Source organism: Crocodylus porosus, unplaced genomic scaffold (genome assembly GCF_001723895.1).
Source record: "Crocodylus porosus isolate Cpor-Errol unplaced genomic scaffold, CroPor_comp1, whole genome shotgun sequence".
Lineage (NCBI taxonomy): Eukaryota > Metazoa > Chordata > Crocodylia > Crocodylidae > Crocodylus > Crocodylus porosus.
The window spans coordinates 12,395,130-12,410,442 of record NW_017728922.1 but is presented as its reverse complement, the minus strand read 5'-3'; the positions used below and the strand labels follow the sequence as shown (position 1 = coordinate 12,410,442).

Sequence of the window (15,313 nt, the reverse complement as noted above, 5' to 3'; positions counted from 1 at the left end):
ATTCAGTATAGAGCTATTCTGCCCTCCTGTGCCCTGCTGCAGCAGCCAGAGGGAGTCCAGGCTCTTCTAGGTGCCAGTCCCTGGCTGGCAGAGGGCACTCGGGTCAGGCCTGGGCTTGGGGGATTAGGGGTGGCAAGGGGACCTGTTTCCCAGCTGCACTCACCAATCAGCAGATTGGGGTGCAGGGCTGGGAAACTGCCCCTTCCCCCAGCAGCTGTTTACCAGCTGCGGCCAACTGGGATGTGGGGCTTGGAAAAAGCTGCTGGGGAATCATAGAATCATAAGGCTGGAAGGGACCCTGAAGGATCATCAGGTCCAGGCCTCTGCATGACCGGGAAAGACATCTGGGGTCAGGTGACCATCCAGTCTTCTCTTGAAGACCTCTAGAGTAGATGATTGTACCACCTCTGGGAGGAGCTTGTTCCATAGTCTGGGCACCCTAGTTGGAAAGGGGACAGTTTCCCAGCCCCATGCCCTGATCTGCTGATCAGTTCATGGGGCTGGGAGGCAGCTGCCTGGGACAGGGTACAGTTCGCCCACCCCATGCTGCCTGGACTGACAGGGACAAATTGCTCCTAGTCAGCTGTCTGCATGTGCACTACTGCACAGTTGCTACTATGTAATTAATCTATGTGTATGTACAGGTAGTAGCCAACTGCACAGTAGACTAATTTACTGCACAGTAAATGCTGTGCATGTGTAGACTGTGATGTTTTACTGAGTAGTAAATTAGTCTACTGCACAATAAAGTGTCTCATGTACAAGTGCCCAGTATCTTTTTCTCCTCCTGAGAGGCAAGGACTTTTTGGTGATACCACTTATCAGACCAATTATATAGCTGGAAGAAATGTTGAACATGTTCTCAGGAAAAAAGTGCCCTTCTTCACATTACAGTGGTCTGGGCTTCCACTTAGCAGCATATCATTTTTAAAGGTAGTCTGACACCTCCTTCTTTTCTTATGCCAGGGTTTTCCATTTTCCAGCCCCTGTTTAGGATTGTTAGGGAATGGTCATTAAAATTAATGATTTAACTACTAACCCCCATTGTTCCTTCAGATTAAGGCTATTCAGAAATGATGGCCTTGTTTCAGCTCCACAGGCATTGTCTGTTTTCTGCCATTTAATGGACGATTTAATTCATACGGACTATTACAAATGCAGAGTGTTCATAAAATACAATGCAGTTTATAACAGGACACAGATGTATCCCCCCAACTGCTGTACATATTCTGTGGATGAATGAGGTATAAATAGGACAAGAGTGATTTAAACTAAAGTACAGTGTTGGCACAAGAATAAATAGATGTACACTGGCCATAAATTGATGTAGGCTAGAAAGAAGAAGGTTCCTAACCATGAGAAAAGTGAGGTTCTGGAACAGTCTTCCAGTAGGAGCATTGGGTTGCATATGAGTTGTTTTCAGATGAAGAATGATATGTATATATGAATACAACCATATGACATACTTGCCTGCAAGAGGAGGGGCTAAGCCTTCAAGCACCCTACCAAGTCGCTTCTAGTCCAATGTTCCTCAGTCTATAATGACTGCCAAAGAAAATCCTACAAGAAAATTCTGTTTTCAGAGCAATGTACTGTGAGAGTAAATAAGTCCTGGGTTGAGACACATAGAGCAATGAGGAGAAAGCAAAATACTGAACACTTGTGCTCATTTGGTGAACCCTGTCCATCCTCTGTGCAAAATGAGGCAGGCCAGGGTCCCATAGAAAAAATATTAGGTGACCATGTAATTAAAGACAATATTATAATATATGCATAAAAGAGGGCTGAGGTAACAGTGGGAAGCAGTAAGAAGGTCTGCATCTGGAAGGGAAGGCCACTTCCCCCCTAGCCAAATGTAGATGGTAAAAAACTGGTGGGGTCACTGCTGTGATATTACTGTCAGTAGGGTTAAAATCCCCCCTCAGTTGTGAATATTAGTAACTAATGGCAGATGCAGCAACAAGTCAATGGGGCTGATATTATCTCTGCTATATCCTTTAGCAGCTTTCCCCAACCTACCCTCATCCTTCTCAGTCTAGTCTGAGTTGCACTTCAGCCAGCATGCCCTCATCCATGCCCCCGTCTTAACTAGACAATAGGTGAGGCACTGAACTGTACTTTCTGAATCAGACATGACAGAGATAGATATGTGGAGTTTCATGCCAAAAAATCTCTCGTCCCATGAATCCTCTGTAAGTCTCCCAGTGGCCTAGTGTATGCACTGAATAGGATATAAATAGTCAGAAACAGCAAATAGCGGGACAGCGATGTCACAATCCCTTAAATTATTTAACATAATAATATGTTTGAACCCAATGTTCTCCTACTATGTACTGCCTTTCTTCCTTTTTTGACCTGTTGCTCCTGTACTATTTCCCCTATCCTTCAAGGAATGATGTAGACCTAACCACAATGTGGCTAAGAGAAATGGTCACAGTCTTTTAAAAATCAAAAACAAATATGTGTATCTCTGATGACCTGAAGAAATGCGTATTCTGTGTTGCTCATGTTCCCAGAACAGAGGCAAGGTGCACCCCGCACTGTAGCCCCATACAAGCCAATAATCCAGTAGCATCACTGATAGGAGGGATTCATGGGTGCCTGAATTCCTTCACCTGGTGATTTTCAAGTATTTATCTTCACTTCTCTTTGACTCCAAGGTCCTCTTGGGGTTGTGATAGGACAGAATTTGAGGTTCTCTTTATAGTCTAAGACTGCTGGTGGTGGGAGCCGCCTGGGGAAGTTCTCCTGGAAGTTCTGGAACTGAATTGTTGGCTCATGTTGCCTCATAGAGCACCACATACAGGTTGGGGCAGCACAGGTTTTGGAATCTGTAACATGAGTTAGCATTCAGTGTCATACCAATTCTCTGCTTCTCATTGTCATCACAACTGAGAAGCACTGTCCCCAAGGGAAGATACAGTAATACTGATCCCTGGGCAGATTCCAGCACTTAGTTCTGTCATGTTGCTGTGCTCTGTTAAATAGCTGTTACATCTCACCTAAAGAAGTGGGGCATGTCTACATGAGATACAATGTTGCTGTAGTGACCAGCTACAGGGATGTAGCTCATTGCTACTGTGAGGTAGTGCTGGCATGCCACCACTACTTCTACCCCTCTATTATCTCTGTCTTTACATTCCTGTTCACTTCCCAGTCTCTCTGTCTCTCTCTCTCTCTTTTAAACACACACACACCCTTTCCATCAAAGCTCTCTGCCAGAAAGACTTTCCTCCAGCCAGTTTTTGTTCTTGAGCCAACTTTGTTTTGGTTGGGAGCTTAATGTCACTTCATAAAAGACTGTTTCTTTACGGCTGCCATAAATGAAAAGTAGTATTGGAGTGTTCTTGTTGCTATGGTGTTGTAGGAAAGATGAGAGAGGCAAGATTTTCTGGTAATATCTTTTACTGGACCAACTATATAGTTGGAAAGATGTTAGGGAAACTTCTAGGCACAAGGGTACTTTTGTTTGTCCAATAAAACATAAAAAAATCTAGTGTTAGTCCAATTAAAAATATCACAAAAATGTCTTACTTCTCCCATAAATGAAGGGTAATAGTTATATCCAACAGCATGATTAAGGTTTAATTCTACTTATAACTGTATTTATTGATAGGAATTGATTCACACAAACACTAAACTGCAATACTATGTGGTGAAACATAGCAGCTGTTTAGGAGGATAGAATGATAGAATCATTGAAAATTAGGGTTGGAAGGGACCTCAGGAGGTCATCTAGTCTAACCCCCTGCTCAAAGCAGGACCATTACCAACTAGATCATCCCAGCCAAGACTTTGTCCAGCCAGGTCTTAAAAACCTTCAAGGATAGAGAGTCCACAGACTCTCTGGGTAACCTATTCCAGTGTTTTACTACTTTCCTAATGAGAAAATTCTTCCTAATATCTAACCTAAACTTCACCTACTGCAACTTGAAACCATTGGTCCTTGTTCTGTCATCTGCCACCATGGAGAACAGTTTACCTCCATCCTCTTTTAAACCCTCCTTCAGGTACTTGAAGGCTGCTATTAAATCCACTCTCATTCTTCTCTTCTCTAGACTAAATAAGCCTATTTCCCTCAGCCTCTGAACCATTTTTGTTGCCCTCTGCTGTACTCACTCTCCAATTTATCAACATCCTTTCTGTAGTGGAGGCCCCAAATTTTAGAATTTTAGAAGTTTACAGCAATACTGCATAGGGCAGATAGAGGAACCAGAGATGAATGTTAAGATAGTAAGTTGTGTTGGGCAAACTGTGTTTTACACCATTACTCTTACCTAGCTGTCTTATGTCTTTTCTATGAGATTCTGGGTCTTTCATTAAGTAACACACAGCTTAATTCCAGTAGCCTACTACTTGATGGTATTCATTTAAAATTCTATTTGGAATTCAGCCCTGGGGGGAGTGGGGATGGTGTGTAGGACCAAATTCTTCAGTCTTTTCTGAGTCCTTAAGTTTTGTGTGCATAAAAATTTAGACCTGAATCTTGCAAGATGCCACATGCTCTCATCTCATCTCCTGATGGCCTCAGCAGGTGTTAGGGGTGATCAGCTTTACCGTAGTGGAGTACAACATGTAACAGAGTCTTTCCCTGAAAAAGGATTTGAACCATGAAGAGTTATCTGCACAGAACAAATGTTACTGCAGGAACAAAACCCATTATAGCCAGGCCTGCTGTTATTTTGGCTGAAAGTGCTATTAGCAATAAATGAATAGTTCAGTTTGAGGGCAAATGTCAGAGCAGTGGGGAAGTTGATGGCATTTCCTGCAATTTATACTGTTTTTACTTCAGTTTCTGCTCATGTGTCTTCCCAACCCTAGAGTTCTGTTCTCAGTTTGAAGTTCGCACCAAGATCTCATATGAAAAATAAACACATTTTACCTGCTTTGTCATCAACTGTTCACTTTCTAGTCCTCTTTATGCCTTTTTTTGCATTGCCAGGTTGTCAGGCCAGATGTTTCTCCCTGATTTGGGCTGTTTGGTTTTGGCAGTTTTATTAACTGAAAACCATGTTGTCGATCTCTGTTTCCTGAAAATAAAAGTTTGTGATCCACAACATTGGTGAAAAGAGAATGGCAACATTCACAATTCCTTAACTTTGTACAGCAAGTGTTTTCTGCTGGGTCTGAGTCTCTACATTCATGCAATGACTGCATGGGCCAAATGAATGTAACTCCAGTCCAGAGCATGGCAAGCAACACAGATTGACAAGGTGAGAAGGCAGAGGCTAGTTTGTTAAACAGTAGGAAGCAGTTGTGAGTATGAGTTTCTAATAAGAACCAAGGTGAAATGGTTCAACAGCTTTTTTGTGACTCAGAACATAGGGACATTAAACCTGTTCTCTTGCTATATATATTTCTGTAGCTTCTTCTGATCTCCAACCAGTCTCCAGTCCATTGTTGTGAGGAGATGCCAGCATTTTCTTGGCTCCATTCCCCCTTGTTAGCAGCAGTATAAGGCATCTAATACAGAACAGGCCAGTCTGCAAGTCAGCACTCCCCAGAAAGACAGGAATTTGCTGAAGGAAGTAACTGGTCCTGTGCCTTCCACTCCAACAAAAAAACTAAGATCCCAAAGGCTTTTGGCTATCAGTTGGATGAGGGGAGGCTCCTGCCTCCTTCCTATACAATGGGAAATTTTGCCAAGCCTTTGGCAGCTGTTCCTGCTTTTTCCTTTGCCACTGTCACTCAGATTGATTCATCTCTCTGAACCACCCCATGAGGGCAAGGAATTAGCTGTGCCTCCTGGGCCAGTTCTGCAGTACTTATTCTTCAAGAAACCTGTCCCTTCTTCTATCCTCCACCATCTGGGAAGACAAGACCATGCAGTGTACAGACCTATGTAACCTGTAGGAAGTCCCTGCATCTAAGAACCAAGCCTAGGATCTGACATTTCTTGTTTTTTCCCCTCTCCCAGCAACATACTAAGCACAGGCTGAAGTCATTTGAGATGCTCAAGTTGGTTTATTTTCCATCGTTCAAGGACTTCCTTGTTTTCCACTGCCCTGTTGCAGTGTTGACAGCAGTTGGCCTCAAATGATAAACATTACAGCTGTCCACTTGCAGATTCATGATGTACAGTGTACCAGAACTTCACCCCATTTTTGGGACACAAGGAATCTCCATCCTCTGCTTTCTCTACCTCCACCAGAAAAAATAAGGTCAGGACCCTCCTCATCTTCTGGATTTCACCATCTCCAGCTCCCTGTTGTGCTGATGAAAGGGTCTGGGGTGATGACCTTGCCAGCTCTCCTCTATAGCTTCCTGGCTCTGATCTTTTGAAGATGTTAACATTGCTTCCAGGAGGGACAATCAGGGAGAGTGTCTTGGGGCCATGAGTCAGCTTCCCAAGAGGAGGCAGCAACACCACTTTGACCTGTAAAATAAAAAGAACAAGGAAACCTTTCTGCCTCACCACTGTGTGCTGCTGCTTCATGCTGCCCCCTCCTACTCATCATCCGAGGCCAGGTGCTCCCCAATAGCTGAGAATCTGCACTTGAGCTACTTAGTAGAATCACTGATGTCTCTGCAGTGAACCTAAGATCAGGGATTTCACATGTACGTGGTGGAAAATTCGAAGCCTATGTGTGAGGCAAAGTGGTGATAGTCTTTGGGGACTTTTCCTAGTTTTTCATGTAAACCTCTCCAATTCCCCTGTCCAAGGTTTTTGTTTCCTGCTTCTCAGAGAATGTGAGAGAGAGGGTACCTGGCCCAGGTGCTCAGATTATACTTATACAAAGGTCATGCATTAAAACATCAATTAATTGTTTATTGGCATCATCAACATTCTAAACACTGAACACTAGGCCTGTGTGAACTGGCTAGTATTTGCTTCAGAATTGGCCGATTCGGGGGACAGTGATTCGATTCAGTGATTTGAATCACTGTCCCAATTTGATTTAGTCAAATCTGATTCAGAGATTCAGCTGCTGCTGAATCTCCGAATCACCCAGGCTCCATCCCCCACCCACTCTCCCAGCCTGGCAATGGCTGCCCCAGCTCCCAGCACTTGGGGGAAAAAAGCCCCAACTCACCAGGTGCTGTGAGGCAGGGAGCAATCCCTGCTGCCCCTCACTGCCCCATGCTGCATGGGGGCCTCTCTCCATGAGGGTTGGGAGAGTGAGTGGGGGCTGGGGGAGCAGGAAGGGGATTAAGGCTGTCAGGGGTCCCCCCCACGGTCCCCTCCCACATCCACCAGCCCCTCCCCTCCCCCCACTTACCAGCTCTGAGTCTGGGTCCAGCTCCCTGCTGCAGCCACCAGGGACTATCCGAATCATTAAAGCTCTCCAAGTCTTTTCTGAAGATTCAGAGAGCTTTGAATCGATTCAGACCTTTTAGTTGGTCCCCTGATTCTATTTGGATTCAGAGATTCGGCCACTGAATCAGGCCAAATCTCCTCTGAATCAAATCACCACCCGAAGCTCCACACAGCCCTCTTGAACACCATCAAAGCTAAAGGCACTTGTTCTACCCCCAGGCTTAATCCATCCTTGCCTGTAAAAGAAAGCATCCCCAGTTCAGGAAAAGTTTGTACCTTAAAAAAAGATGTTAGCCCATGCCTGATTATTGAAATTTTAAAACCAGGTTATTCTGGTCAGTGGAGCAACAGACCCTCTGTCTCCTTTAGTGTGAACACTGACTTCAACCTATTTATTGTAACTCAGTGGAGAGACTGAAGGTTGTGATACAGCGTCAGGAAAGGATGGCTTAGTGCGTGCCTATATGTGGTAGTTGTGTAGTGTGGAATTAATGTGGATCGTGAATGGGTATGTTGTGTGGGATGAGGGACTAAGCATGCCAGATGGCAGTGCAGAGTATGAAGTTGTATGCATGTTGTATGCGTTAAGTAGAAGCTGGGGTGACTGATAAGTGACTGATACTTACTGTGGACTTGTTCTTTTTGAGGTAGATAACATGTCGCCATTTCTCCTTGTCCTTCTCCTGATCTGGGCACTTCTCCTTTTTATTTTGGTTTATTGTTTTAACTTTCTTTCGGGAGTTGTAATTTCCCATCTTGTGACTGCTTCTGAGATTTCCCCTGTTTCTTGAGATGTGATGGGGAATGCTGCTGCTTAGTCCTTCTGAGACAGCTGGGACTGTCTCTCCTGAGCCAGACACCGAGGAGCTTTTGTGATGTTACTAGTGGATGTAGATATGACCTTACAATGGGGTGAGGTATCACTGAGGTTGCCTGGCCCACTGGTCTCATAGATAGGGACTCTGAGTCTTTTCTTTGTGTAAAGTAAAATGGGTATGAAAATCTTATTCAGAAGTCAGGGGGCACTTCAGGTGGCACCTCCTACCCGCCTTTCACCAGAAAATCATTGGTCCTGGCATTTATGGGGTGCTTTGCCACCAGCAGTGCCACTAGGCCTACCTACCCTGGTATGGTGCAGTTTTAGTGGTCATTCCTGGGACCTGGGGTCTCCTCCTTCCCCATAGCCCCAGCCCATACCTCCAAGTTCATCCTGGCAGGGGAGCAAGCTCAGCAGGGACATGTTCTTCCCCTGCTGGCTAGTGATGCAGTGAGTGCTCCCTCCAACTAAGAGTGGGGCATTAACTGGTTTTTAAAAAAAATGAAAAAAGGAAATAGGTGCAGATGGAGTGAGGAGAGCGGCACTCAGTTTATCTGCAGGTACAGCCTGGAAAACCCCAGCAGCAGGAGGTTCACTTTCAAGAACACCAGCTGCTCCACCAAACCAGGATCCAAGGAGGTGTGGTGGGGTGTCACAACATCCCCAGCAATGCTGAATACCCTCTAGCTTGGAACACTGGTTGGTGGACAGGACAGGTGTTGCTGGGCAACTGTGGCCAGATTCTGCCACATCTGGCTGCAGCTTGCCTGGTAGGCCAAGGAGTCGCAGTCCAGTGGCTCCACATCCTCGGTGAGATAAGTAGCCACTGAACCCGTTGGTGCTACCTGCCCAAGGCTGGGGTCAGGTGCATTTGGAGCCCAGCATTGAAGCCAGGCCCTTGGCCCACATTGGCAGTGGCTGGCATGAAGGAGACTGGCTGGTGCTCGTGCCGGTGGTGGTGCTGGTGCTGGGAGTGCTGGCATGGGAAAGTGGATCCCTCTCTTCCACAACCCCTCGCCTCTGCCCTTCTGCCACCCTGACTTTATTGACTAGCACCTGCATCCAGTGATCAAGGGTTTTGGTGCTGCCAGTGCACATGCTCCCCTTCACCCTCAGGTTGCATATGCCCACCAGCATGTGGACCGTACTGGAACACAAGGGATCCAGCCATCTCCTGATGCCCTCCTTCAGCCGCCTCACCAGTGCCTGCATGTCGGGTGACTGTAGCCTGCCCCAGCCAGGAACATTGATCCCCTGGAACTTCTCCATTTGATTCTCCAGTTCCCTCACTATGGGGATCACCTGGCTAAGGAGGGCATCACCAGCACTGAGGGTCTCCATGGCCTTGAGGAAGGGCTTGAGGACCACCAAAATCTTGGAGATGGTATCCCATTCAGGGGATGCCTAATCCCAATCTCTCCAAGCAAGGCCATCTCATGGATGGCCTTCTATTGCTCCACCAGCCTGTTGAGCACCACACCAAGTCTCCACATTCTGCATGATTTTGTGTTGCAGAATGCTCAGCTCTGCCTGTTTGTCCTGCAGCATCTTGCCCCCTTGATGCTGCAGTGGAAGTAGCCCACCACCTTCCTGCATTTTGTAATCAGCTGGCTCGTAGTGATAAAGGTGGCGGCACCCTCACTGGTAGCCCTGTCCCCCTCCAAGGCATCTCTGACTATGAGGTGGAACTTGTGTGCCACACAGCAGGTGCCAACAGTATTGGCATCATGGACAGCCTTGACTATATTTGTTCCATTGTCAGTGACCATGAACCTGCAGGTGAGCTCGGCCTGCCCAATAAGCCACCCCTGTACCATGCAGTTCATGGCTACCATGATCTCCCTTGCCATGTGGGACTCATTCAGCACCTCGGCTTGGAGGAAAGCCCACTGACGGCCTGACTGATCACACCAGTGCCCTGTGAGGGAGAGGTAGGTGTGAGCCTCACCCCGGCTACTCCAGATGTTGGAGGTGAAGTGCAAAGCTACCTGTGTCCCTGCCTTGTGCAGCTCCTCCCTCAAGTACTCCCTGCATGCTTCATACAGGGATGGCACCACTGTCTTGCTAAAGGTGATGCATGCAGGCACTTGGTAAGATGGGGCCACAGGCACCATGAGCTGCCTGAACACTGGCCACTCAGCTAGGGAGAAGGGCTGGCTATCCAGAGCAAACATCTCCCCAGTGGTCTGGGTGATCTTGCTCACCTTGGGAATAAGCCCCACTCTATCTGCTGGAATGTGAATAGGCAGGCTGGAGTATTAGCAGCTGAAAGGCTATGATGCAAGACTGTAATCCTCATGGCACAAATGTCCTGTGGCTTCTGTCACTTCTTCACACTGCTGCACAATCATTAACTAGAAAAGGAGACTAATCAAATCACAGATACCACTTTTAGGGTAATATCAATGAAACTGATATGTGTCATGGCATGGACATTTCATGGAATCCATTAAAGCACTCCCTGGACATTTGTTCCAAACCAGATCTCCCCTCCTTTCAGACTCTTTTGTAATTCCGCAGATGCCTTCCTCTGTATTTGCACAGTGTCAGTGACATTTCAGACAATCTTTACTTTGGCATGGACTTACAAGCCCCTACCATGCTGGCATCCTGCTAGCAGCCAAGAACAGATGCAAAGGACATATTCATGCACAGAGCCTTCGAAGAGCTTATTTAGCCTCTCTCCCATCCTTGGGGATCAATCTTAGCATGTCTCTTTAGTAGGTTGGACCACTCTGGCTTCATCCAGCTGTTCTTAATAGCACCCATGATAATGAAACTCTGTCAGTACTGATTATGTGTTTGGCTGTAACTGGGACAGGACCAAAATAGCTCCTTCATCCCTGATGAACAAGCACACACTTCCCTGGGGACTGGAAGATTTTGCAGGTTAGTGGGAAGGAGAGAATTCATTTAACAATATCTTCCTGCTTCCTTGCCTTATAAGGCTGCTGTGGCTTAAGAGGTCTTTCCTGTGGGAAGGTCAGGCTGAAGGAGTGCCACTTTGGTACAGGGTCAAGTGCCTGTGAATCACTCGGATAACCAGTACCATAAAAAGATGAGGTGGTATATTAAACAATATAGAAACACTTTTAAGATTGATTTGTCTTAGAGCAGATAATGATCATTAGTCATGTTAGACTGAAGTCAGGCAGAAGGCAGGGTAGAGGTGTATGTTACAGACTGACAGAATCAGAGCATATAGGGTTTTATGAGCCACAGCTGGGGCCCAGATAGAGGTACCCAGTGGAACCTCTGTTAGCCTTCAAAATTTATCATAGATCCCATGTACCCTTATTCATCACATTTTGAATTGAGCAGCGCAAGGCACAGTGTGAGCTGTGGACCTTGGCCTTGCAGACCACTAGTAATTCTTGGATTATAGTTCTGAAGCCACCTGTCTCACTTATAGAAATAGGGTGTCTAAATACTCCTGAGGATTTGGCCTTAGGAGCCGTTCAGGCAGTCACTGCCATAAAAGTAAACTATCACACTCTGCAGCCAGAAATCAGATGGGAAAATCAAAATTGCGGTGGCAAGCAAATACAGTCATGTCCATACCTTGCTTAGGAGTTCCTGGAGTGCCTCTTATAGCCTTGACAAAGAGATTGCCAGTTGGCACAGCTGCAGATGGATTGTTTTTTCACATGGATTTTACACTTGATAATTGATAACATAATTTAGGAGTCAGAGCTAGCTTAATAGGTTTGTTCTCACAGTGGGTACTGTCTGTGTGGACAAAGTATCCTCCTCTTATACAATTGGTCTATCATTGATTTCATATGCAGGCTGCATAGGAAAGTGAGAGACAGCATCCTGCTGCCTCATTATTACCTGTGTTCTGATTGCAGTAGAATCAGCCATTACTTTAACTTGCCTTGTTCTCTTTGAAAGGAAGCTGTTATAAAGACACTTTGCGCACAGTTTGCATTTGAAATAGTGGCTGCAGTGCCATGTGCAGAAAGAACATGCAAGTGCTCTGCTCACACAAGCTCCAGTAAAGTATTTATGGGGATGGAATTTGTGAGTCAAACACAGCATTAGACTTCTCACAAATTGGCCTCACCTTTACTGGTGAATGGGGTCCTACTGATCTCTAGTCTGCATGCAGAGCAGCATCTGTTGTTTTTCATTTGTATCTTATTGACAGGGGATGTTATGGGGGAACTTTTCAAAAATGCCTAAGAGGGTTAGGAGCAGAAGTTCCACTGATTTTCAATGGTAATTTTGCCCTTAAATCCCTGAGGTAATGTTAGCCCTCCCCTTGTTTTACACCTACCCTTTGCCATTGGCTTCCTCATACCCTGGATTGCACTGGATGACATTTGTACCCACTGAAAGTTAAAGTTTTCTCCTGCACTGAACAGAAGCCCTGAGTATCACTGAAATCCTTGGGTTTTAGGTTTCCAAAAGATGGGTTGCTGTGAAGCTTAACATTTTGATGTCACTGGTAGAAGGGGCTAGAGAAATATCTAAGTCTCTTGGCACACATTACATTTGTGGTACAATGAATGTGTCAATCATCCCATAAATAGTACAGCACTATGTATGCTTATGGTGCCATAAACTGGTAAACCAGCCACAAAGATGTGGAATATCTTGAGGGCTCATTCGTATGAGGGCTCATTCGTATTGTAAGTCAAACATGTAGCATGTCCATGCCAATCCTGATTGTTAGCCCCAGACAGCCCCGGTTCCAGTGTCAGAAATGAGCTGCTGGGAGACTGGGTTGCAAGTAGCTCTGTCTTCTGGGAACTTGGCAAACCCCACACCAAGCAGCCTTCTCTGCCTTACCCTGCAGCACTCTCAGGAAAGTACTTGAAAATGCTGAGTCACAAGGAGTCCTGGGGGGTCCCTGTTATCTGGCTGGTTGACTGTCATGCCTTGCAGGGCAGCTGCACATGCAGTTTTCAAAGGTTCTAGCAGGAGAGCCTGTGGGTTTGCAACTACCAGGGAGGGGAGGGGGCGGAAGTGCCCTAATCTCCCTGCTGGTGTAGCCCAATTAGAACCCTGATTCCAACAACCACATGCCTCCTGTCATAGACGTGTGGCATGGCCAGAAGTACAATTGTTGGGATTGAAGATCAGATCCCATCATGCCATTAAGTAAATGTGTGCCAGCATCTTACTATTTTTCAGTTCTGAAATAGCTTTCCCGTTTCACTTTTTTCTCCAGGGCCAGAAGAGCTAGGTACCTTCCCCGCATACCTGTGCCCAGCTCAATTTACAAACTGTGAAACAGTAGGATTTGCAAAGGAACAGGATCTCTACTGCTCTGCAGTGTAGGACTTGGACACCAGCTCAGTAATGCACTTGAGACCCACTAAAGTTACTAAGATTTAGACAGCTGGGATGACCATGTGTTTATCACAGAAGTTGCCAGTTGCATTGCTGTTCCCCCATAGAGAAGCTTCCCTTCTCTGGCCACAGGGATGATATTTCCCTGTGTCCTGCTTGCAGGAGTATGAAAGGTCCTCAAAGATGGAGCAGTTTGTGAGCCGCTTCCTGCTGCGAGAGACCATGAGCCAGCTACAGTCCCTACAAACCTCGCTGGAGTGTGCTTCGGACACTATTGAAGAGCAGGCTGGGAGAGAGAGGTAACGCTGGTATAGCTGGGGCAAAGGGACCTGCTGGCTAAGGGAGCAGCCACCTGAGGGATCAACAACTGTATGTGACCATGCTGGTAGGCCTTCTCAACTACAACTCCCTCCATAAGCTTCCTCCAGAAGGACATATCTCTGTCACATATGCTTGGGGTACAGCCTGTCTAATTGTATGGTAAGGGGGTGGCCAGCTTTCCCTGTGCAATGCATTTGGGACCCATCTGTTCCAGTTTGTTCCCAACACAGCCTTGGCTCTTGATCTCACAGAAGAATGCAGCTACAGCACTGCAACCTGCCGATAGGCCATTCACACAGCAGCTCTGCAGATCTATTTTTGCAGGGAGTGATAGAGTAAGTCCCGTTCCTGCATGGTGCTGCCTATTCTGCTTCTCCTGGGCTTCACATCCAGCTTTGTGACTTGCTTTGACACATTGGTTACTAGCAAATACTCTTGTTCCTAGAGAGAAAAGGAAATGATGAAAAGCAACTATCATAAGCTGGAAGCATTTGGAGATTCACTTGCCACCATCATGTGCTAATCTCTGAACTAGATCCCTTGTTAGCTAATGCACTTACTGGGGCACACACTGCCCCAAACAGACTATTAATAAAGAGCCCAAGTTCTGCTCCCACTGTCTGTTTCAACCCTTCAGGTGCTTTACTTGCTTAAACAAGCGTGGAGTAAGACAGAGCCTGAGCACACATACCATTGGGAGTGCTCAGCACCAGTTCCAATCAATTCAGTCACTCATGGGTAGCCGAGGTGGGCCAGATAAGCCATTTTTTTTTGTCTGTTATTGAATATTGATGCACAAATTAGTGCATTCCCAGAAGTAAGTGAGACTGTCTCAATATTTTGGGGAACTTCGAGCAACACACACAGCAGTGTTTGGGACTCAAGCTTTTTCTGTGTGGCCAGAAAGCGCTGCTTTTATAGATGCCTTTTCTAGATTTTCAACCTGCCTTTTGGTCTCTCAATTTCAGTAACGTGGGGATTTCCTCAGCTCTGTGCCTGGTTTCTGCAGCCCTGCTTGCTTAGAAGTGACAGAGCATGCACAGAATGGCATTAACTAATGGACCAGATTGAGTTAGAACAGGGGTGGGCAATTATTTTGGGTGAAGCGCCACTTACCGAGTTTTGGCAAGCTGTTGAGAGCTGTGCCACGCCCCCTAGTCACCATCTTGAGGCCAGAAATCACATTATCTAACCCCTGACCTTTGCTACCAAAAGTCCCTCCCCTTACCCCTAGAATAATTCCTGTCAGCCAGGGTTTTTGCCATCTCAGAACCAAAAAAATACCAAAGAATAGTCTAAAAATCAAACATCTACAACATACATTAATTTGATTTCAGAAAATATTTTTGTCCTGATTTACATGTGTTTGTGTAGTGTACATGGAGGTGATTGCACAATAGCTTAAAGTCTTACTCTTGTATATTGTGGGGGGTGGGAGGCATGGGTATAGGTTTGTGGAGGGCTGTTAGTGTATGGGTATGTGGGGGAGGATGTGAGGGGTGAGTGTGGGATGAGGGAGCATGTGGGTATGTCTGGATATGTGGGGTGTGGGTAGCTATGGATTTTGTGGGGGGCTGTGTGGGGGAGGGTGGCTGGGGTGTGTGACGGGGTGTGAGGAT

At 46.2% G+C, this 15,313-nt stretch overlaps 1 protein-coding gene across 1 annotated transcript in view; it reads left to right on the top strand.

Moving 5' to 3' along the window:
* Positions 1 to 15,313, top strand: part of NECAB3 (N-terminal EF-hand calcium binding protein 3) — a 100,547-nt gene that overhangs the window by 73,455 nt on the left and 11,779 nt on the right. Inside the window, exon 5 of the mRNA XM_019539808.1 lies at positions 13,536 to 13,672. Coding sequence (XP_019395353.1) covers positions 13,536 to 13,672 — 137 coding nt within the window. The remainder of the gene's footprint in view (positions 1 to 13,535; positions 13,673 to 15,313) is intronic.